Source organism: Peromyscus leucopus, chromosome 12 (genome assembly GCF_004664715.2).
Source record: "Peromyscus leucopus breed LL Stock chromosome 12, UCI_PerLeu_2.1, whole genome shotgun sequence".
Taxonomy (NCBI): domain Eukaryota; kingdom Metazoa; phylum Chordata; class Mammalia; order Rodentia; family Cricetidae; genus Peromyscus; species Peromyscus leucopus.
Window position 1 is genome coordinate 59,331,848 of NC_051073.1, and position 24,975 is coordinate 59,356,822.

The following is a 24,975-nucleotide window of genomic DNA, read 5'->3' on the forward strand; positions in this document are numbered from 1 at the left end:
TAAGCTCTCTTAACCACTGAGCCATCTCCCCAGCACCTCCCAAACTTCCTGAGTGCCAACATGACACTCAAAATTTGTCTGATTTTAGACCATCTCAGACATCATATTTTCAGATTTAGGATACTCAGCCAATAAAGACTATGCAAATATTCCCAAATTTGAAAACCTCAATCTGAAACACTTCTGGTCCCAAGCACTTTGGATAGGAGATACTCAGCCTACACTGACTTACTTTTACCATGTCCTTTCAAAAGGGCAATCAGGGGTTCTGCTGCTCATGCTCCCCTCTTGTTCTCTCTAGCAGAGCTCTCCAGTGGAACCACCGTCCCTTCTGCCATCCCTTGAGAGCAGTGGTTCTCAACCCTCCTGATGCTCCCGCCTTTTAATACAGTTCCTCATGTGGTGGTGACCACCCCAACTATAAAATTATTTGTTGCCACTTCGTAACTATAATTTTGTTATTGTTATAAAGTGTAATGTAAATATCTGATATGCAGGGTATCTGGTATTCGACTACCCCCCCCACACACACACAAAAACACACACAGGGGCCATGACCCACAGGTTGAGAACCACTGCTTTAGAGCCAGCTAACTGGACCTATCTTATCATCGTCATCGTTGTTGTTGTTGTTTTTGTTTTTATTATTATTGTGGTGGTGGAGGCAAATGTGTGGAGATCAGATTCATACTCCATGGAATCAGTTTTCTCCTTCTACCTTTCTGTGGGTTCCAGAGATCGAATTCAGGTCATCAGGTTTTCATTGTCAGCCTACAAGCCCATGTCCACTGAGCCACCACCTCTGGGACCGAGAAGGGCCTCTTTTTTTTTTTTTCCTTTAAGTCCATCACTGTTTTATGCAATTCCACATTGTACCCTGCTTTGTGCCATGTGATGGCATCTTACATACTGCCAGTGGTATGTGTACAGTCACATTATGGAAAACTGACATATTTTATCATAGTAACAAAATGATGTATAGACTTCCAAGATGCAGCTGCCTGGGTTTCGCACAGCAGGTACAATGGCCACTTAGAAACTGTAGTTTATGAAGAAGAGGCTGGTGTGGAATCAGCTATATAACCTGATTTTCCACAAATGACTCAAAGGTCAAGTTCTAGCTCTAACTGTGGGCTTTCAGGTGAGCAAATCACCTCTGACCCCAGGCAAACCTGAGACGCCCTCATAGATGGCCTGTCTTGAAAGCTGGAGCCACATGATTCCAGGTTGGGTGTTCCACATTTGGCCATGGGTCTCCTAAGAGCCCTCAGACAAGATTATGCTGGGCACTTTTTTCTGCTTTCTTCACGTCTCTGGTCTCTGAAGAGACAGCAGAACACTGCTCAGGGCAGGCTCTGGCAGCCAGAAATGATCTGGCCAGTCTCTAGGACTGGGCTATGATCAGGATGCCCCATGGCAGACAGACTGGAGAGATGCTCTTCAGCAGTGAAACCTGTGTATGAAGACTGCACAGGAGCAAGACATTTAAGTCAAAACCTAGGGGCTCAGGTGGGATTCAGACCATGCATCAGAAGCAGGGAGAGGAGGGAGACTTTGGCTTTAGGCATAAAGAAAAAGAAGGCGCCAAGCTTCTCAGCAGGAAGGCATGTTGTTTAGGGAGCCTAGAGAAAACCAGTCTGACTGCAGCAGCCGAAGGGAGGGAGGGAGGGCTGGTGTTGAGTGGGTGACGGGAGGATGGAGTGGAGTCAAGACATATCCATTGTCTAGTTCACGGATAATCACTGATGGCATCCCAGAAGAAGAGAAGTGGGGAAGGGTGGGGTGTGCTTAGGTGTATTAGTCAACTGTGAATGGAAAAAAGGACATTTTCAGAATAAACCTTCAAGAGTTTGGTGGGAACGAACCGCTGCCTTTACCAGCTGCAGGATTCTGAGAACTCAGGCCAAGCAGAACGGAATTGCTATGGTGGGACGGACCTCAAGCCTTCCATGGAAGACAACACAATGCTGTTCTTGTACATGAAATGATTCCTGCGCCTCCTTCGTCACCATTGTGGTTTGAATGTGAACTGTCTCTCACAGACACACGCATGTTGTACACTTGGTCCACAGGGAATGGTGCTGTTCTGGAAGATTCTGAAACCCTTAGGAGGTGGAGCTTTGCTAGAAGTGACTCACTAGTGGAGGGCCTTAAAGCATTATAGCCCAACCTTACCGCCTTTCTACTCGCTGCTTCTTGACTGGGAATACAACGTGACCAGCTGCCTCACGCTTGTACCATCATGCCTCTCCTCTCCTGATGCACTCTGTTGTTCTTAAACTGTGAGCCAATTTCCCTCAATTGGAAATTGTCTTCTTATTAGATATTTAGTCACAGCAAGGACAAAAGTAATGAATCTTTATTTTTAAATTTTGCTCCTCTTCCCCCCGCCCCCCATAAGAGACCTAAATTGTCCTTACAGCTTTTCTCCATCGAAGCTTTCACACAGCTAAAAGAGAAGATGTCGGGGGCTGGAGAGATGGCTCAGTGGTTAAGAGCATTGTCTGCTCTTCCAGAGAACCCGGGTTCAATTCTCAGCACCCACATGCCCACTCACAACTGTCTGTAACTCCAGTTCTAGGGGATCTGACACCTTCACACCAATGCACATAAAATAAAGTTAAATAAATTTAAAAAAAAAAAGAATGCCTTGCTAACACTGGCTTATTTTGTTCATTGATTCGTTTTCTCACTGCTGTGACCAAATTCCCAACAAGTGCAGGAAGGCTCTGTTTCGGCTCACAGTTTGCAGGCACAGTCCTTCACGGCAGGGGACAGTGTTCGGGGTGTTGGGAACATGTGCTCCTCACATCTCGGCAAGGCCAGGAAGCAGCGAACGGTAAATGCTGATGTTCCAATCACTTTCACCTTTGTACGCTGCCTGGGACAGCAGCCTAGGAGAAGGCACCACCCACACTCACAGTGGGTCTTCTCTCCTCAGTTAAATCCCTCTGGCAGCACCTTCAAAGACACCCTGCTGGGAAGCGGAAAGCTGAGTCGGAGAGACACTGCAGCCACCGCCATGACCAGCAGCATTGAAATGCCGTAAGCACCACACTGCAAGTATAATTTATGAAATGGATAATTTAAGCTATAAAACAGTTAGCAAAACTGCACCCATACAGTTTGTATGCATATCATCTCTGTTTACTTTTTCTACGCTTGATGCGGTACAAATTTTCTGACTTGGCAACAGAAAAACTCAAGCTACAACACCCAGAATACCAACCACCACACACACTGATTGGGACACATAGAAAAACCACATGGTTCTAAACAAAACCTTCTTCACTTCACACGGCACCTTCAGATATTTTCTTTTAAGCAATAAACGCGATCCGGGAAGGAGACTGCATGGCTTTACACTCAGTGTGGACACGTGACTTGCCTGCGGTCACTCTAAGGGGCTCAGGGTAAGGATTTCTCCCTGTGCTGTATTCTTGCCGTTCCTCTCGGTTTCCTTCAGTTAGAGGGAGGAGGAGGCTCGGCAATCCTAACTCATGTGCTCTCTATTTGGCTGAAGGGTAATTTGGTATCACTCAAATTCCAGTCAGCTTTTGTGCAAAGACGAGCCCTTGAGAGGGGAGAATGTGTGTGCTGACGGTCAGGAAGGGGAATTTGGTGCTCTGGGAGCTTTGAAGACTGCCGACTCTAACCCCTCTGGGGAAGGAGAATGGGATCTGGGTGATGGCCTTGATTACCAAACGCGCACCAGGCTCCTCTTACATGAATGCCCTTATTATGGGCAAGTCATAGCCCGAGTGACCACGTCACCTTTACCAACGTCAGTGCTGGCTTTGCTGCCCGGGGACTCAGCCTCTGGGTCATTTCATCCCTAATGTGAATCTCAAGGCTTAACACATTTCAGGTCTTGGTGGGTTCTGAGTGTTCATCTTATTTGTACTTCCTCCTGAGGTCTACCCATAGCACCCTGTATGGATCACACACCTTCGCCTCTGCTCTGCCACACCCGCCCCAGCGTTGGCGGCAAGTTCAGGGAGAGGAAGTACCAAACACTTTTGAACCTTTGTGTCCTTGCTGCTGGTCCTCAGAATCTACTAGACCCTGGGGGATGGATGGATGGATGGATGGATGGATGGTCATTGTTCCTAACACCCCCCTCCATGACAGGGATAAGCTCTTGCTCATTCACCTGGATAAAAAGCGCAGAGGGTATAAACCAAGACCTATGTGCCCAGCAGCACTAATCTAACTTAATGAGGTCAGTGTTGGAATCGAACTCAAAACTACAATGTTTCCTAAACAAGTGGACAGCAGGCACCAGACGCTCAGAAGCAGCAGGATTTTTCAGATTGGGAGAGAGAAAAAGGAAGTAGCAATTGGTCCATCTCAAATGTCCCAGCTTCCTTTTTCTTTAGTTCTAACCTTTACTCTGTACAATAAACCACACTGGACATGCATGGTAGTCAACCCATAGGTTTTTTAGGAAGAGACTCAAGAGACAGCAGAAGCTGAGCAGAAAAAGCTCATTTACATGAGAAATGCCCTGCATTGTGGATGACCTGGTTACCTGTTTGTTCTTTCAAAATTAGCACTAAACGTTTTCAAATTCTTGACTTCCCTCCAGTCTTGTGACCCTTCCTGTGCCCGATCTGACTGTCATCTAATGTCCTCGCTGACTCTATCATTTTTCTCCTGAAAACTTTAAAGTCTAGGGCCTGGTTGCCTACATGCTAAACCTAACACCCCTCCCCATCCTAATGACCTGGTGAGTTATTTCCAAGCCATGAAAAATCAGACAATGGCAATTATCTGTCTCACCATAAAGAATGATAAATGTCCCAATAAGCAAAGAGCCCGGCACATAGTAGACCTTCAATGAGCATTGCCCATTTACCGTGTTCTTTGCGTTTAGTTCAGCCAAATTCAGAGGTTAAGATCAGCTCAGGCCAGAATGTTAAAAGAAATTATCTTGAAGAACTGAAGTTATCCGAATGTAGGCAGTTAGTGGACTGAGTGCTTTACAGCCCCATACCCCAGCAAACCCATTCACAGTTTACCTCTTCTGTGAAAGAGGAAGGCAGCAGAGTCCTGTCATTTAGGGGTAGAATGGAAACTTCAGATCAGCTCTGAGAACACATGGGAAGGAGGGAAGGGGAAGGGGATTCTTCATTTCCCGCCACCAGGTACTTTCCGAGGCCATTTTTGCTGTGCCAAGTGGGGACTGGCATCCTACAGTAAAGTGGAAGGAAAGCAGACGGATGAAGACACAGGATCTCACCAGCCAAATGCCATACATATGCCAAAGTGCTTGCAGGACCTAGGACATTTCTTACTCTAGTGTATCAGATGGGAAAAGAGGTTGCCGTTTCTAGAAAAGGCCATCCATACAGACTAGAAATGTATGTGCCAATTTTTTTTCTTTGAATCAAGACTTGTGTGGGGGTAGGGGGGAGAACTAGATGGTATTTCCCCTTCTGTCCCATATAAGGTTCTTCTTGGAGGACATAAGCTAAAGTTTGTACTTGGGATGTCCCAAAGGGTCCATGTGTTAAAGGCTGGGCCCCCAAGATGGTAAAACCTCTGAGAGGGGGAACTAAGTAAGGTTTTCTACTACTGTGCCATGTCATCAAAGAGGACTGACTTATGGGATGCTGGCCTTCCTCTCTTCTGAACCACCTGGCTGCCATGGGGTGAGTTGCTTGGCTCCACCACAGACTCACCACAGACCCCAAAGCAACCACGAGTGGACACCTCCAAGACTGTGAGCCAAGACAAACCTCTTCCCTTCCCAAGCTGAGTGTCTCTTGCTATAGCAACACAAAGTTGACCCACACAAGGTGGTAGATAGGGACACAGAGCCCAGCCGGGGAGTGTGGGGCCTGGAGCCCTCCTGCTGGGAGTGTGGTCTGTTGAGGATTTGCAAATACACAGGCACTTCAGCTCCACCCAGCGGGTTAACATAAAGCACACAAGTCCAATCCTATCAGAGTTTATGTCTGAGCAAGCTATCTCCTCGAGTGTATTTACCATCAACACTTGCTACATTCCCTTAGATAACAGAGCAAATATGAGAGACGTTAAAAGAAAAGGGACCAGCAAGGAGCAGCGGACAAGAAGGAACAGGGACACTGGGAGAGAACTGTGGCTGAGCAGAAAGTGGGTGAGGGGGGAATTATGCCCAAGCATGCAGAGCTGGGCTGGGGGAGGGGTGCTAAGCACCCACTTCTTTGAAGACACCAAAAGAGACTGAGCATCCCCTGCATCGTCAGACATGGTACTGACTGTGTTATCACACATAACCTCATTCTACCTTTGAAGGAAAAAAAAAAAAGAGACAAACAGATGTTCTTTTTTTAATTTTATATTTCTCAAGTTTATCAGTGGAGACAGTCCCCAAAGGGCTGGCCTAAACTGGCACACAGCGAGAAAACCACAAAGATACATTTGAAATGAAACCTAAAATCCCAAGCTCTGAACTGTTCTTCTTATTCCACCCCATTTTCCAGATAAGTTTTCAAAAGTGGTTGAAATTCAACCATTTAAGGAATACTCTCAGGCTAGAGGGGAGGCTCACTGGGGAGGGGCACTTGCTGTTTGCCCAGAGGCCCCGAGTTTTGTTCCCAGCAAGTGAGTCATAACACCTGTACCTCCATCCAGGGGAACTGATACCCTCTCCTGGCCTCCGCTGGTACCTAGACACATAGAAGCAGACACATACAGACACACAAAGTAAAATTCTAAAGAAAAAAATATTCTCAAATTTTAAAGGACGTTCACAAATTTATTCATTGTGTATAGAAAACTCTTTCCCTTTTTGTTTACTAATATAAAATAAGCAAGACACTCCAAACATCACAACAGGTAAAAGCAAAAATGTCCCTCCCTGCTCGCCATTAATTTCACTCCATGGAGTTGTCACTGTTGATAGTCTGGTGGACATCCTTCCATATCTTTCCCTCTCTTTCTAAAATGAATTATATGTACATTGATTAGTAACTTTGTTTTAACTTCAAACAACTGACATAATCTATATAAGTATGTACAGATCTATTTGTTTCCAGTGACTACATGGAAATTACTCTATGAAGTATAATTTATTACAAATTTTCATAATAATGAGAGTTTGGGTTGCTTTTGATTTTTCACTGTTAGAAACAATGATGATGTGAATTACTGAAATGGATATTTTAATAATAATAATAATAAATGTGATTATCTGCTTACCTGCACATTTTTACTCCATAGTGTTTGCCCAGACAGAGGGAAAAGGCCTTTTATGTTTTAATAGCTATTTCAGAAATTAAATTTTTATTCCTATAAACAGTAAGTCGCATTACTGTGTTTTACCACAGTCTTTCCAAAAGGGGAAACTTGAAATCTTAAAAAAAAAAAATTTTTTTTTGATGAAAAACTACTAGGTGGAAAAAATTAAAAAAGGTATCCACTCAGGTAACTTGAACTTGACATTCCTTTGGTTACTAGTGGGAAAGGACAGGACCTGTTTGAGGGGCAAACAGGGGTTTCCCAAAGTCATCTGCCCAGGTTGGTGATTCATGACCCCACACACTAATCTCAGATCATATGCAAATTTGGGCCCCACCAGAATGCACACATACATTTATTTTTGAGTACATACTCTGAGCCAGACACTGTTCCAGAAGACAAGGTCTGTCTCTTGGAACTCATCCTCTTGGGAGGACTCAGTAATAAATAATAAAACACACAGACAAAATAATCTGTCCTGAGTAAGTCTGGCTGGATTCTCAGAAACCATCAGAGCTTTGAGGCCAACTCCTTCCAGTGTATACCAGGGACTGGCAGATACATATACCAAATGCTTCTGACAGCTCTTCTTCAGTGTTTCAAATTCTAAATCAAGCCCAGCTCCTGAATCAACATCCCTCCCTACAAGCTTGGGCCTCTTTCATGTTCCCATTTCAGCAGATGAGCAAGACCAAAACTCAGGAGTCACCTTTAATGTCTCTTTCTACCTTGTTATTCATAGTCAACCTTGCCACATTGGGTTTACTTATCTCTTAAATACCCTGGGGATCTCTGCTCATCTTTACAACCCTCTCAATACAAACTGCCATCACCTCCGGCCTGCACATTGCCTTTGCTTAGCTGTTGCAGTAAGCCTCTGTGGTTCCCCAATGTGTGGATTCCACGGTGCTGTTCATCTCCCAATGCAAACTCCTAAGTTCCTCCAACAGCTCCCCATTGCTCTTCACACACACACACACACCCCTTCCCACCATGACCCATGAAGACATTCATATCAGGCCCTCCATCCTGCTTTGTCCTCACCACATCACCATGCTCTAGCTTTCTCCACTCAGCCTCACTGAAATCTTTTTCCTGCCTCATATCCCCTGAGCTCCTATCCAGTCATTTGGCACATGCTAGTCCTGGTTTTAGATGATCATTTCCTCAACTCACACATGTCTTCGAAGAGGGCCTCCTGGTTGGAAAGAATCCAACCATTATGTGCTATCCTGGTGCCTTAACCCTGGCTTCATACCCTGAGTCACAGTTCTGTCTCAACAACGGTGTGCGTTCTCCCAGCACAGGAATCTTGGGGGGCCAGGCCTATGGCTGCTTTTGTTTGCTAGCACAGGAGCGTTGTCTAAGATGATTCCTTAAATGTATGCTGACTTGGAAAAAAAAAAAAAAAGGAATTAACTAAATTACTCAGAACACATTTTAAGTTTAGAATTAAATTTTTAAGTAATATAGCCGTACGAAAGAAAAGAATGGCCTGCAATGGGTATATTAAGCCACCCCCTTATCAGGGGAGAGACAAGGCTGCCGATGGGGGAGCCCTGACATTAGAGGATCTTGAGGTCCACACAGTTTATAAGCTACCGGAAGCTGCTTGAATGGACAGTTAAAGGGCAGGTGAGAAGGATTAACCTAGGCAGGTTAATAACCTAGGTTAATTAACCTAGGATGGCTGATAATCAAGAGCCAGCAGGCGGCCTAGAGGCAAGGAGATGGCGCTGACCGTGGGCTAGCGAGGGTATTGGCACCTAGAATAAAAACCAAGCCACGCCTGGAACTAAGCAACAGAAGCTGGTGATGAAAAATGGGAAATGAATAATAGCAAAACCACCCTCCTTAGACCTGGCCTTACCCACCAACTTTTGAAAACCGGGAGAGAAAAAAAACCCTGCAAGTAATTAGAGAGGGGGAGAATCTTGGTAATTCTGAAAAGGCACACTTTTATTTTTCCCAAGGACTTCATAAACAAAACAAATTATTATGCTAAAAATGAACCCAGGGAGAAGGCACACTCCCATTTGCCCAACCTTTCACTCCAGCACATTGCATTTGGGGCTAGACATTTGATTGGCATCTGTTCGGACACCAAGGGTTAATCACCTGCTCTCGTTCTGTGTATCAGGATTCAACTAAACCAAACCAACCTGTTCCACTGTGTGAAGTGGGGGAAAGGAGCAGCGGGGCCAGCTTTCATGCATGGCGTCTCACCATAACACACAGGGCTTCCCTGGATCCAGATTTTCTTCTCTGTATTAAGGGCTTTGAGGGAGTGAGGTAAGGCAGGGGTGGAATGATTTCTCCTTGTGTGTACCGGGCATGGGAATTCTGGAAGTAATTTCAGGAGCCCTCAAGGGGACAGAGAGGTTCCAAGTGGGCAGTTAACCACCACACATGACCATCTCACCCCCCCGAGAGGCTCCGAGTCACTATCAACCATATTGGAGATTTTATAAGAGTTCACGTGTTCTAAGTATGACCCACCTCCAGCACCTGGGGGGGGGGGGGCTGGAAATCACGGCTGCTTTGTCTAAGGATCTTGTCCTTATGTGTCAGTTGTCGGATTTCCCAAAGCCTAAGAATGTGGCTGGATAACTGGTGGTTTCTGCAAAGTAATCTAATTCTTCTGCAGGTGGGGAAGAGCAGTGGCAGCCTTTAGTCTCCACCCTCTGGAGGCAGAGGCAGGTGGAGCTCTGTGAACTTGAGGGCAGCCTAGTTTATGTAGGGTTCTCCAGGACAGCTAGGGCCACATGGAGAGACCCTGTCTCAAACAAAACAAAACAACAACAACAACAACAAACTTTCACAAAAGCAGAATCAGAGGGAAGCTAAACTTTCACTCCAAAAATAAACTCTGAGAGTCGACAGAAACAAGCAAAGCTATGAGTCAATAATGAGCTTTACAAAAATGTAAAGCGCTTATTTTAGCCTTACTCAGTATTTTGCATCAAGGAACAAGAATTCAGATATCATTTATATGATAAAAATTTTCTCCCCCTGCCCCCTCCTTAAAAAAAGACTTCAAAGAATAACAAAACAGCCCACAGCTGGCAAGTGATCTTTACAGAGCTCAGAGCCTGGTGATAGGAACTTCACAAGACTACCTGACCTCAGCACCTTCCTCTGGGACTTCACAATTCTATCACTGGCCTACACTTCTCAATTGTGGAAACCCAGATGCTAATCAGGGAGCCAGGTTGACTCTTCTAAACAACCAAAATGGAACAAATTGACAGACCACAAAGGAACACACTTAAGTTCAGGGTTTTCCAATAAGTGCACTTCAATTTGGAATGGGTCTTCAGAAAACTGACTTAACAGAGTTTCCTATTTCATGGTGTGAATGTGGGGATTATTGTCTCTGAATTTTGATAGTAATAACATTTCGTGCTAATCATCATTTTATCTGATAAAGTAACAGATTTTGTGAACCTTTTGTCTTTAGGTTATAAATCTTGCCTATGGGCATACAGTACAATTGCTGTTCTGCTGACTCCGTGTGTAACACACATAAGTCCTGTTACTGCAAGTTGTGCGAGAATTTTTGATAAGTATTGTTTTATGAGATACTGTAAACAAGGAATGTCTCTACAGTGTTAGCTGAAAGATACTTCGTGATGTTTGGTTTAAAAATCGGGGAAAAGGTAAAGACTAGGGGATGGGCTCATTCCCAGAATTGCTTGAGTAAATACCATGCCACGGTCACTGGTCTTGAATGTAAACCACCCAGAAAGAGATGGCCTGGCTGGGTGTGTGGGCAGCAGTAGCAGGAAGGATTTGATTCAGCTGTTCTCAAGATGAAAAGAACTATTTCACTCAAAGTTATTAAGAGGCAGGGACTGAATTCTAACTGCCCAGTCTCTGCTATAGTTTGGCCTGAGAGTGTCTCCCAAAGTCCGGAGTGCTCAAGACTTGATCCCTGGTTGGCACCCTTCAGGAGGTGGTGGAAGCTTTAGTAGGTGGGGCTTAGAGGAAGGTTATTGGAAAAGTGCCCCGGAAGGGAATATTGGGACCCTGGCCCTATCCTGTCTCTCTGCCTCTATGCCTAGCCACCTTGTGACAGGCAGCTTCTTCTCCCACCACATTCAAGTTTCCCCTTTAATGCACCTCCTGGCCACAGGCCCAAAACCAGTAAGACCAACCAACCATGGACTGAAAATTCCCAGACTGTGAGCCGAAATAAGCCATTCCTCTTTTGGACTTGATTACCTCAGTTCTTTTGTTACAGTAACCTTCATTTCTTAGCCACAGGGGAGGGAGGAGTTAGTTCCTTTAAGCTTAGCTTCAAACAGTTGGACTTCACAGCTAGCATCATCACCATGGCTAATATTTATTAAACTCTCCTTCTCTTAGTACAGGCAATATATAAAGTACTTTAAAACCTTCACCTTAATTAATCCTTCCAAAAACCTTATGAAATGTATATTATCATCCCTGTTTACTGCAGGCCTTAAACAATTCGGTAAACTGCCAGAGTCACGCAGACATCAGCTATCCAAATCCAACAAACATCACCTCTACAGACCCATAGTAAACAGCAGCTGCGGTATACTGCCAGGCCGCCACATATTCAGGGCCACATCTGTCAAAGCAGCCACTTCCCCCTCAGAGTGCTGGGGTCTCCGTTTCTCGCATATGAAATGAAAGTGAATCTAGGCTATCACTCAAGACTTCACTTTCTGTCCTCTTGTAAAACACGGGCCAACTTCTACTTAAGGGAGGCCGGGCCATCACCACACCCTGTAAGACTGCCCTGTTTTAGAGTCATAGTGACTAACACGGTGTGGCTGACTCAGAGACCTGGGGCCATGCTTCCTGAAGTCTGTGTACAGCTAGCAAGTTGTGTACTCTAAGATATGTTTGGCTACAGTGTCTGTATTTGAAAATGTCCATTGTCAATATTAATTTAAAAAAAAAAAACTGGACAGTTTAAACCAACAACAACATGCTGGCGGGTTAAGGCACTAAGGACCAGGGTGTATACACTGATGGATTTGTCGTCTGCAAGTGTTCTTATTCTATCTGGAAGACTGCTAGATCAGAAGTCCCAGTTTGGGAGACACGATGCTCAGAGGCTGATGGAAGCAGGATCTCTATTTTCCTAAGACAGCTCAAAGAGGAATTTTGTCCCCAGCTCCCACAGTCTTGGAGAAGAAAATTGGACACACAGGGGGAAAGGCTGTAGATGACTCCAGGGTTCTTACAAATCTGATGACATTTGGAGCACCTAAATTCAGGTGAGGCTTCATATGCTTCTTGTGTGCATTGGCATCTTGTTAGTGTCAGACAATTTATAAAATCTACATCCAGCCGAAAATGTTGCAAGGCAGCACGCTTCTGGAATGCTGATTTTTTTCCTCCTTCCCTACCTTTTGCAGCCTTTCCTCCTTTCTTTCTCAGTAATCAGCTTAAGTTCTCACACACTCTAGTCTGAGTGAGACTTGGTTACGTCTGAGCAACTCTCTAATTAGCTCATAGAAAGGAAATTCTGCCTCCACCTTCATATTACATCTGTCCGTTCAAAAGCCATGCAAGTTTCCATTTGGTCTGCGAGCAAACCTTGAACTGGCCTTCCACAGACAACCTGGGAAAGAGGGCAGCTATTCCCATGGGGGACAAAGTGGGAAATAAGCCGATTAAAACAAAAAAAAAAAAACAAAACCTGGGTGGATCGTCCAAAGGAAACGAAAATTCTTGTTTACAGAGTCACAGCTACATGCTAATGTGAACAGGGCTGAGAGAGCCTTTCCTTAGCTCTCTTTCCCTATGCGGCTTCACTCCCAGACGGGACCGCTGTCCTGTTTCCAAGAGATACCTTAAGACACAAATCGCAAGTGAGGGATTTAGTGTGGAAGTCAAAAGGATGATGCTGGGAAAGCGGGTGACTAGGCACCTGAATGGAGAGGATTAATAAGAAAGGTGGACACAAAACGTAGAAAAATGACAGGCGCTAGACGGGGAAGCATGTAAAAGATTCGGAATTACGCCCAACACTCCTTCACACACTAACGAAGCAATCTAACTTGTCCAGAAAAATAAAATAAAATAAATGCATTCTGGGCCAATATGGTTGTCCCTCTATCTACACCCTGAAAGCAAGTACGACACGGAGGCGGCGGGGGTGGAGTCGGGGAGGGATGGTAGGCAGTTTTAAGAATGGGGATTTGGCCTCTATGGATTCAGTTGTAGCCCTCAAGTGTCTAGCACCTGTTACAGGGGAAATGCAAAGGCGAGGTTGCTTTTCAGATGCATCTGTTGCAGGCGGCCCTGGGCTAATCAAGGAGGAAAACAACAGGTTCCCACCGGCAGACACTCGATCTGGCCCCTGCACCTCCTGGTGCCCGTGCCAAGCGCTACCTGAGCGGGCCCCAGGCTTCCACCGCCCGGCGGGTGAGCCGCTCCGCTAGCCAGGCAATAATGGCTTCCTGCCTCGCGCGGCCCAGCAAGGGACCCAGTTTTTGTTTTGTTTTTTTCCAGGGCTCACCTGCTGGGAGCCCGACGAAGAGAAGCAGGCAAGGTGCGTGCAGCCTGCGGCCCATGCTGGCCCCTTCTCTAGCCGCTGAGGCTCAAGGGCCTCGGGGAGCCGCGCCTTCTTTCTTCAGCGGTCGGCCCGGGGCGCGCATCTCCGAGGTGCCTGCAGGTCTTGCAGCGCAGCCAGCCGGGACCCTGCGGTCCCCACAGGTACGGCCCAGCCCACCCGCACCTGAGGCTCTCGGGGCTCCGCCCCAGTCCTGGGCGGTCGCGATTTCCTGCTCCGCCCAGGTTTGGGGACCGCAAGCCTCCGCCCAACCTGCCAGGTGATTCAGCTCCGCAGGAAACGGAGCCTCTAGCCACCCGGCCCCGCCTAGGCGCAGAGAAACTTGTTTCCCGAAGTTCGAAGTCACTCTCACCCTCTTGCGATTCTTCCTCTCTGGTTCTAGAACTAGGTGGATACAACTTCTTATGGAGTGTTTCCCGTGGTGTATCTCTCCAACCCCCCCACACACTAGACTTCTGACGTTTACACGTAATGTCTGCTCGGGGTTTTTTGTGTGTTTTGCAAACTAAAGATTCTAAAAAATAAAGCATAAACCATAAATTTATTTTTCCACACTTATAAAATTAACAGGTGCTCATGTGAAACGTGTAATGGAAAAAGAAAATTCCTCTGTCATTGTATATCAATGTAGTTAATGTTGGTGTATTTCTTCTTAGGCTTCCCACCCATTTTTTCCTTGAGGCTCAGCAACCATGCACAGATCTCAGCCAGCTCAAGACCAAGCTTTAGACCCTTGACCTTGTGATGACTACTAGAAGTGACGGGGGACATGGGAATTTGGAACTACTAAAGGAAAGGGGAGGAAGGCACACTGGCCTTCGGGAATCAACCAACTTGGAAAGTCACCTATAATCTGAGCAATGTAAGTAGCTAGCAAAGCGTTTTACACACCTTCCCTCCTTCTCTGGGGTCTTCCTTGGCTTTGCTTTCCTCCTGTAAGACTATTGTCCTTCGTCCCACACCCCTCCCACCTCCAGCCTCCCCCTGCCCCACCATCTTCAAGGATAGCATTAGAAAGTGCCATTAAACATGGTTCAGGTGGCTCCCACCCTGGTCAGTGAACTAGATGTGACTATTTCTCATAAGCACCTCTCCTGCCCTGCTTTGCTTTCGAGAGCATTCCCTTCACTGGTGCTACTAGAGCCCCTTCATCTCATCCTCACCCAAAGAAGCATGCTTGTCCTGGACCTATTAGGTCAAACCTACAAACCCATCACACACACACACACACACACACACACACACACACACACACTCTCTCTCTCTCTTCTGGGTTAGCCCTCTGCTCCCCTCAGCCGGCCTCTTCACTTTAAATGTTTTTCTTGTAGTCTCTTCTCTTCCAGAAAATAGGAAGTAAATTCAGGAAGTGTGAGGCCAAAGGCAGATGGTGAAGAGTATGGAGGAGCCCTTAGATCTTTCAGGGTGGAGAGCATCATGGCAGCAAGAGGAGGCGGCAGTAGTGGGGGGGGGGCTCCATCCCCTCCAGAGATCCCCCCAAAATTGCTAGGAACACTGGCCATGGGGTTTGGCATTGTCCTTAGCAAATTTTCATCGCTAGTCTAAAGTATATGAGCTCTTATTTTCTCTCACTTATCTCCTAAACTCCTCTGTCCCCACTCTGGTAGAAAAATCATTTTAGTTTTCATCTAAGCAATCATTTCTCCATGTTTGTTCCATAGGATTTTAATAGATACATAATAAGTGGTAGTGGGGTTAACTGAGCCATGGTCTTGTGATCTCATCATTTATAATCATCTTTCTGGGGCTGGAGAGCTGGCTCAGCAGTTAAGAGCACTGACTGCTCTTCCAGAGGACCTGGGTTCATTTCCCAGTACTCACATGGCCGCTCACAACTGTCTGGAACTCCAGGGATTCCAACACCCTTACATACATGAAGGCAAAACACCAATGCATATAAAATAAAAATATTAAAAAGGGAAAGAGATCATCTTTCTTTGAGACTTTGTCCATAAATAATTCTGAATATCGTGTGTTTCCCGAACACTATGCATATACCTCCACATTAAAAAAATGCAGCAGGGGGGTGGGAGGAGGGAGGAGGGGGGATATATGGATAGTATGTGGAGTGAGTAGAAAATTTCTTAATAAAGAAAAATGAAAGAAAAAATAAAATAGAACCATAAAAAAGAAAATGCCAGCATTGATTATCTTTTCTCTATAATTGACCATTTGAATAAAGGAAATGGTATTTGATTTTAAAAAAATGCAGCATTTATTTTTAAGTTTACTTACCAAGAATGAAAATTGCCCAATTAACATTTTAAAAAAGAATCAGGTAAGTAAAATAATGTTCCAGATGCTTGGAGCTAAAGGAAGGAAGTAAAAAAATAGTTAATCAAATATTACCAGACAGACCGTGCCTTCTGCAGTTTTTTTTATTTTATTTTACAATATAATTTAATTTTACATATCAGCCACGGATTCCCTTGTTCTCCCCCGTCCTACCCCCCTCCCTTCCCCAGCCCACCCCCCATTCCCATCTCCTCCAGGGCAAAGACTCCCCCGAAGATTGAGATCAACCTGGTAGACTCAGTCCAGGCAGGTCCAGTCCCCTCCTCCCAGGCTGAGCCAAGCGTCCCTGCATATGCCCCAGGTTTCAAACAGCCAACTCATGCACTGAGCACAGGACCTGGTCCCACTGCCTGGATGCCTCCCAAACAGATCAAGCCAATCAACTGTCTCACCTATTTAGAGGGCCTGATCCAGTAGGGGGCCCCTCAGTCTTTGGTTCATAGTTCATGTGTTTCCATTCCTTTGGCTATTTGTCCCTGTGCTTTATCCAACCTTGGTCTCAACAATTCTCGCTCATATAAACCCTCCTCTTTCTCGCCAATTGGACTCCAGGAGCTCCACCCAGGGCCTGGCTGTGGATCTCTGCATCCAGTTCCCTCAGTCATTGGATGGGGTTTCTAGGACGACAATTAGGGTGTTTGGCCATCCTATCACCAGAGTAGGTCAGTTCGGGCTGTCTCTTGACCATTGCCAGTGGTCTATTGTGGGGGCATCTTTGTGGATTTCTATGGGCTTCTCTAGCACTTTGCTTCTTCCTATTCTCATGTGGTCTTCATTCACCATGGTCTCCTATTCCTTGTTCTCCCTCTCTGTTCTTGATCCAGCTGGGATCTCCCGCTCCCCCAAGCTCTCTTTCCCTCAACCCTCACCCTTCATTACCCCCACTCACGTCCAGGCTGTTCATGTAGATCTCATCCATTTCTCTGTCATTGGGCGATCCCTGTGTCTTTCTTGGGGTCCTGTTTTCCAGGTAGCCTCCCTGGTGTGTGAGTAGCAGTCTAGTCATCCTTGTTCCACATCTAGTATCCTCCTATGAGTGAGTATATACTATGTTTGTCTTTCTGAGTCTGGGTTACCTCACTCAGGATGATTTTTTCTAGATCCATCCATTTGCCTGCAAACCTCATGATGTCATTGTTTTTCTCTGCTGAGTAGTATTCCATTGTGTATATGTACCACATTTTATTTATCCATTCTTCAGTAGAAGGGCATCTAGGTTGTTTCCAGGTTCTGGCTATTACAAACAATGCTGATATGAACATAGCTGAGCAAGTGCCCTTGTGATATGATTGAGCATTCCTTGGGTATATGCCCAAGAGTGGTATAGCTGGATCTTGGGGGAGATTGATTCCCAATTTTCTAAGAAAGCACCATATTGATTTCCAAAGTGGTTGTACAAGCTTGCATTCCCACCAGCAGTGGAGGAGAGTTCCTCTAGCTCCACATCCTCTCCAGCATAAGGTGACTTTAGTGTTTTTCTTAGCCATTCTGACAGGCGTAAGGTGGTATCTCAGAGTTGTTTTGATTTGCATTTCCCTGATAATTAGGAATGTTGAGCAATTCCTTAAATGTCTTTCAGCCATTTGAGTTTCCTCTGTTGAGAATTCTCTGTTTAGTCCTATAGCTCATTTCTTAATTGGACTGTTGGGCATTTTGATGTCTAATTTCTTGAGTTCCTTATATACTCTGGATATCAGTCCTCTGTCAGATGTGGGACCTCTTGAAACTGAGAAGTTTTGTAGAGCAAAGGATACGGTCAACAAGGCAAAGCAACAACCTACAGAACCGGAAAAGAACTTCGCCTTCTGCAGTTTTATAGAGCATAGTTTTATATAACATAGTACCTATCAAAAAGATAGTACTTAACAAATATTTGCTTAGTTCTAGCTGTAGGTCCTAGAGGAAGTGACATCTGAGCTGGGATTAAATGAAGAAAACATTGCCAGAGTCATACAACCAGAGACACCAGAATGTACAGAATTCATGGCATGAGGAAACAGCAGAGCTGCACTGTGAGCATTTCAGTTTTGCTAGGCTACTGTGTCAGACAACCAATCACATTGCATCAAGGGCCTTGTTTGGGCAGCTGAAGAACCAGGTCTTTATATCACAGACAATGAGCACAGTGTTTTAAGTAGGGCAAGGCATGGTCAGGTGCGTATTTTAGGAAGAGAAACTTGGCAGCAATAAGAGGAATGGCAGGTAGGCAGGCAAGAAATGCCACCTAAAATAAGGAGACCATTCAGGAAACTGTTGCTGTAGTTAAGATAGGAGATACTGGTGGAAACACCAAGGTTCCAAACCAGTCAGTGCTCTTTAAACAAAGGTTGAGAGAATACTTCAGCAGATAATAGAAGGTAGAACTGATAAGATCCATCAGTATGGATACCAAGAAAGGAGTATAGGTGTATGCCTATTGATAGTAGGTAGTAGTATATTTACAGACCACAGACACACAGAAAGCATAACAAGGTGTGAATTACTCAGATACACTGCCCTAGACAGAACAGTGGATCATCAAAATAAAAGTCCTATGGACTGGACACAGTCATTAACTGGAATTGTCTGAATGAGGTTGGTATGAATTTTGTACGTGACCGGGAAGATCTGAGTCAGTAGTGTAGCTTTAGAGCTTTTCTGCCTTGCCCACAGTCAGGACAAACCTCTGCCACCCGCCAGTCCCACAGCCGCTCAGACCCAACCAAGTAAACACAGACACTTATATTGCTTTCAAACTGTATGGCCGTGGCAGGCTTCTTGCTAACTGTTCCTTTATCTTAAATTAACCATTTCCTTTTATCTATGCCTTGCCACGTGGCTGGTAGCTTACCGGCGACTTCACATGCTTCTTGTCATGGCGGCAGCTGCAGCATCTCTGGTCATTGCGGTGGCTGCAGCGTCTCCTTCTGCCTTTCTGTCCTTTTATTTCTCCTCTCTGTTAGTCCCGCCTATCTTTCCTGCCTAGCCACGGCCGATCAGGTTTTATTTATTAACCAATCAGAACAACTTGACATACAGACCATCCCCCAGCACAGCCAAGTGCAGACCATCTCAAACACCTGCACTCAGGCCCATGGTCCTAATCATCCTCTATACGGACCTGCTGGGTAAAGCCACAAGGAACCCAAGAAGGGCTCCCACAGGACATACAAATCATCCCACAGCACAGTAGAGGTTTGGGAACCTAATTACTGGATGTAATAAAGTCAAAAAGTGGTGTAATCCAGTGAAGGACATTTTAGAACAAGTGTGTGTACTGTTTTCACTCCTGTTAGCACCATACAGGATCGAAGCCCAATGAGAAATAGGAAGAACACTGAAAATGAAGAATGGAAGTGTTACTTACAGTTTCATGATTATCCATATAGAAGAACAAAATGAATCTGTATGTTTGATATAATCCTGACAAGAGAGATTACTAGAACAAGGTCAATATAGTAATGTGACTAAACTTTATAGAGAGATTGCTAAAACAAGGTCAATATAGTAATGTGACTGAAATTTATATATGTCAACACAATATATTTGGAAGACACTATTTTAAAATATACATTTACCAAAGAAGACAACCTAGAGGTAACTAGACAAAAGATAACCAGTGTGTGGAAATATTTTAATTAAAATCTTAAGCAGTTAGTGAAATAATTTTTTTAAAGAGAAAAAATTTCAAAAATGTGTCTTGTTCTTAGAGAAGAAAACTCAATATGACCAAGGATTATTCTCACCAAGTTAGTAAATTCTATACCTTTCTAGTAAAAATCTGAAAACAATTCTAAGAATTTTACAAATTGTTCCTAAAACTGAATAGAAATTAGAGGTGGTTAATTAGCCAACACCTCTAATTTTAAGAAGGAGGAACTAGGGGAATTTTTCTCTTCCAGACATCAAAGCTAGAAAATCTGACCAATGAAAACAGTGTGATGTTGGATAAACAGACAAGGGGGACATAGAAGATTCTAGAAACGTACAACCACAGACTTGAGATAGGTGCTCAAGTTGGGTCCTATCTCAACTTGGTTTTGAACGGTTGGTCCTAGTTGGTGGCACTGTTTGGAGAGAGTATGGGGAGGTTCGGCCTTTCTGGAGCTCTTGCTGTGCCTGCCTGCCTGCCGCCATGCCAAGAGTCCCACCGTGACGGACTCTTATTCTTCCGGAGCCATAAGCCCAATATAGCCTTTCCTTCCTTCCATAAGCTGCCTCAGTCATGCTGTTTTTATCTCTGCAACAGAAAAGTAACACGCACACATACATATATATGGGACCCCAAGGAGTAGCATTATGGTAAGAGTGCCAAGTGTACCCCCAAAAGGCACATATGTTGCATGCTTAGTACCCAGCTTCTAGTGGTAGTGGGATGCAAATGGATTATGATGGGGTTAATTTCATCAATGCACAAATCCACTGATGGGTTTAATTGCTTATTAGAAGATGGATGGAAGGAAGAAATGAAGGAAGGATCTGACTAACAGAAACCAGTGCTGGGAACTGGGCTGCTGCTATGCACATTTCTGACCACCAGAAGCCTTTGGAACTGGTTTCCAGGACAAACTGGAAAAGTCAAGAGAAATAGGCAAGAAAAACTGAATGTACCAGGCTCTGCTGACACCCCATGGGAGGCCTTACCTTTTCAGAGGAGGGAATGGAGGGTGGGTTGCAGGGGGGGATGCTGGGGGGCAGAAGGAGGGAAGAGAGGGGGATCTGTGATTAGTATGTAAAAAGAATAAAAAAAAAATTCTTAATAAAGAAAAAGAAGATGTGTAGATGTAACTGTTTTATTAAATAAGAAACACAGAGCCAAATGCAGAGGTAAAAGCCCAAGAGGTCAGAGCAGTAGCTAAGAGCTAAAAGCCCTTTCTTACCCTTCACTGCCACTGCCGTCCTTCACCTCAGCAAGAGACCTACTTCCTGTGTGTCTGTCTTTTTATTGGCTTTCTGTTCTGCCTTCTCATTGGTTGTAAACCCAACCACATGACCTCCTTGTCACTGCCTGTCTGTACAGACCTTCAGGTCTTCTATGGTTGGTATTGAGATTAAAGGCGTGTGTCTCCATGCTGGCTGTATCCTTGAACACACAGAGATCTACCTGTCATATGCTCTGGATTAAAGGTGTGCGGCGCCGTTGCCGCCGCCGCCGCCGCCGCCGCCGCCGCCGCCGCCGCCACCACCACCACTACCCAGCTTCTGCTATGGCTTGCTTTGATCCCCAGGCAACTTTATTTATTAACATACAAATAAAATCACATTTCAGTACAAATAAAATATCACCATAAAGATGGATGTAGCACAAATTGCTAAAGAGTCTTATTAATAGAAAACTCAGAGCCAGATATTGGGGTAAAACAGAACAGGCCAGCCACGTTCTTACCTCTACAAAATCCTCAGCCTTAAGAGAGAGACTTCCTGTTTACTCATGCCTTATATACCTTCATGTGCCCTGCTATCTTACTTCCTTCCTAGTGCTGGGATTAAAGGTGTGTGTCACTACTGTCTCGCTCTGTTCCCAGTGTGGCCTTGAACTCACAGAGATCTGGATGGATCTCTGCCTCCTGAATGCTAGGATTAAAGGCATATGCTACCACTGCCTGACCTCTATGTTTAATATAGTGGCTGGCTGTGTCCTCTGATCCCCAGGCACACTTTATTTGGGTACACCATAAATCACCACAGATGGGGGGAAAAAAGCTGTGCAGAGAAATTAAATATTTCTTTCATCAAATTGTTTTTGCCAGGAGTGAATAGATTTCGAAGTAATGAGATGAATGAAGTGGGGAATGAAGATAAAGTAGGCACACAAAGTTGGAAATACTATACATTTGTGTGTATACATATATATTTTTACATATATAAAGCATAAATTGTGCTTTGTATGAACTGTGTTCATCTAATCTTCTATGTAGTGTCCCAATGTAATTGTAAATTTTCTCTGGCCCTGCCTGGCCCTGCAGTCTGCTTATAAAATAATCATCAGAAATTTATATTAATTATAACCGCTCAGCCATTAGCTCAGGCTTATTACTGACTAGCTCTTAACCCATAATTCTTATCTATGTTTAGCCACATGGCATGGTACCTTTTCTCAGTTCTGCCTTGTCATCTTGCTTCCTCTGTGTCTGGCTGGCAGCCCCTGACTCTGCCCTTCCTCTTCCTGTCTCCCTCCTGGATTTCTTGCCTGGCTATAACCTGATTCACCATAGGCCAGAGCAGCTTCTTCATTAACCAATCATAGCAACACATATTCACAGTGTACAGAAAGATATCCCACGGCATCCCAATAGAGAATTAACTAGTTTACACTATGAAAAAATAGGATTAAAACTGAATGCCAGGGAAATGACAAATAAAATAATAAAAATTACTATTACTAATTAAAAAAAGAAAAGAAACAGCCTAGAATCCTATTGGCAGAGCTTACAGGGTGATTCTGGTGTGAGCACTGAAGAGCAAATTGCTGACAGGAATGTAGACAATAACGGCTGCCGAGGTTTCTGACAGAATAAAGGACTCTACTGAGAACTGGAGCAGAGGCCATGGGTACTACATTCTAGAAAAGAACTTGTATCCATCGTGTCCATGGCCTGCGACTTGCAAAAGGTGATGTACTAATTAATCTGGTAGAGGACATTTCAAGGCAGTGAAGAATACAGGCTGTTGCATGGGTTTTACCGGCTACTTTTAGCAAATTTGCAGTGAGAATCAGAAGCAAAAAATCAGAGCAGAAAATTTTGGAAAACTGAGGGGGTTTGTTGTTGTTGTTCTAGAAGAGAAGTGTGGTTAAAGTTGAGGCCAAGGAGGGCATGGGTGTTAAAGAGATTAACACAATTCATTACCAAAAAAGCCAAGTGCTTTGTACTGGGACAGTAAGCCTTGAGAGATCAGTGAAACCCCATCTATCTATCCCAGGGTCAAGGGTACAAGTGTAAAGCTTCCTTTAGAAGCCAGCACTCTCAGGCACTCTGTTGGCCCAGGAATGCCTAGGAGGTTATCATCCCATGATCCTTTTCTCTCGTCCAGCCATTAAGATACTCACAGGCCACTACAACCATGATCCAAGAAGACCTGGCTATTGCTTGAGTTGGAGTCATTCATACGATGATGGTTTTATGTCAATGCACAAAGCAAGAGTTGTGGGGACCCCACGGCTTTCACTTAGATTTCAAAGGGAAGTGTGGGAAACCAAGCACCGTGTAGTAAGGTCAGTGACCCTGCCAGAAGCCCTTGAAAGGGTAGTGGACGAAGCTGTGAGAGCAAAGTCTTGCTGCCATGGAGACCCCAGGAAGTCAGAAATGCCAGGAACATGGAATGTCTGCCAAAGAAAGGTACAGGAAGCAGATAACACCATCCTAAGTGAGGAAGACCCCTGGCTATGTTTTTACTTTCACTTTTCTGCCACTGGTTCAGCTATTTGTGCCACCATGTGCTCTTTCCATGATGTGCTGTGCCACCAGAAGCCCAAAATAAAGGAGCAATCAGCCATGGACTGAAATCTACAAAACCGTGAGAAAAATAAACATTTCCTTTTTAAATGGTTGACTTACCTCAATTACACAAATGGAAACCTGTACAACACTGAAGCTGTTACAGAGCGTGGAGTTCTCAGTGACGGCAACAGAGACAGGAGAGGGGATAGAGATAGTGGAGAAGCAAATGTGCCACTCAAGGGTTTCTCTGATCCCCTGCCTGTGTCTCTCTATCCTCTTCTGGACCAAAATGGAAGATGAATTTCTCCTATTCAATCTTGCCACCACTCACTGCAGCCAACTATGAGTACTCTAATGGTTGCCTTTTCATGTCTGTGAGCTCAGCCCTGAAACAAGGTATCAAAGGGGATGAGGGGAATGACCACCACCACCATCATCACCATCACCATCAACACCTCTACCACCACCACCACCACCACCACCACCACCACCACCACTTCCACCACCACCTCCTCCAACACCTCCACCACCACCACCACCATCACCACCACCACCACCATCACTACCTCCACCACCACCACCACCACCACCACCACCACCACCACCACCATCACATTAATTTAATCAAAAGTATGTGAAGATATATAGACAGTTATAGACATGAAAACATGTTTCAGGAACAAAGGAAACCACTAGGATGAGAAGGGATTTTATGTGGTAATTTTGTTCTAAATATAAAAGGCTGTTTGAAATGGAAATAGAGAAATAAGAGTAACACCAAGTTTTAGCAAATCCATCTTAAGAGGGTTTGCAAAAGTTAAAAAGAAACATGGCATGGATATGACTAAGTTGATGATTAAAACATCCCTGAGACCAAATGTAAGACACTGATGTAGAATTGGAGCCTGATTTTCTATGTAAAACAATAAGGTTTTCTTAAAACATTGATCTCATTTTAATCACATTTACAGAAAGCTGGCCAAGAGAACAGGATTTCATAGTTGATCAGGATAATAACATATTTTCTACTGAGTTTGTCAAGCTCTTAACTTCTTGAGAAACTGAGTCTTAACAGAATCAAGATTTGTTTAAAAGTCTGTTTTGGTCCAGTTTTATCTCAGCGTTATACAAGAGGTAAGTTTTGATTTACTCTTCCTTCCTTAAGATTGGTATAATTGGCCTGAGTGTTCTGTAGCCACTTGGAGGCTAATGTCAGGGAGTGTAAGGCAGCGGTTCTCAACCTGGGGGTCAGACGACCCTTTCACAGGGGTCACATATCAGGTATTTACATTACAGCAACAGTAGCAAAGTTACAGTTATGAAGTAGCAACAAAAATAATTTTATAGCTGGGATCACCACAGCATGAAGAACTGTATTAAAGGGTCACAGCATTGGGAAGGTTGAGAACCACTGGTCTAAGGAACTAAGAGACAGCCAATATTTTAGCCTTTATCTCAGCTTTT

At 44.6% G+C, this 24,975-nt stretch overlaps 1 protein-coding gene across 1 annotated transcript in view; it reads right to left on the reverse strand.

The window, feature by feature from the left end:
* The window catches only part of Ildr1 (immunoglobulin like domain containing receptor 1), a 34,440-nt gene extending 20,477 nt beyond the window's left edge, over positions 1 to 13,963 (reverse strand). Inside the window, 1 exon segment of the mRNA XM_037209777.1 lies at positions 13,727 to 13,963. Within this exon segment, the coding sequence (XP_037065672.1) occupies positions 13,727 to 13,781 (55 nt within the window). The 5' untranslated portion in view covers positions 13,782 to 13,963.
* Between the last annotated feature and the right edge of the window lie 11,012 nt (positions 13,964 to 24,975).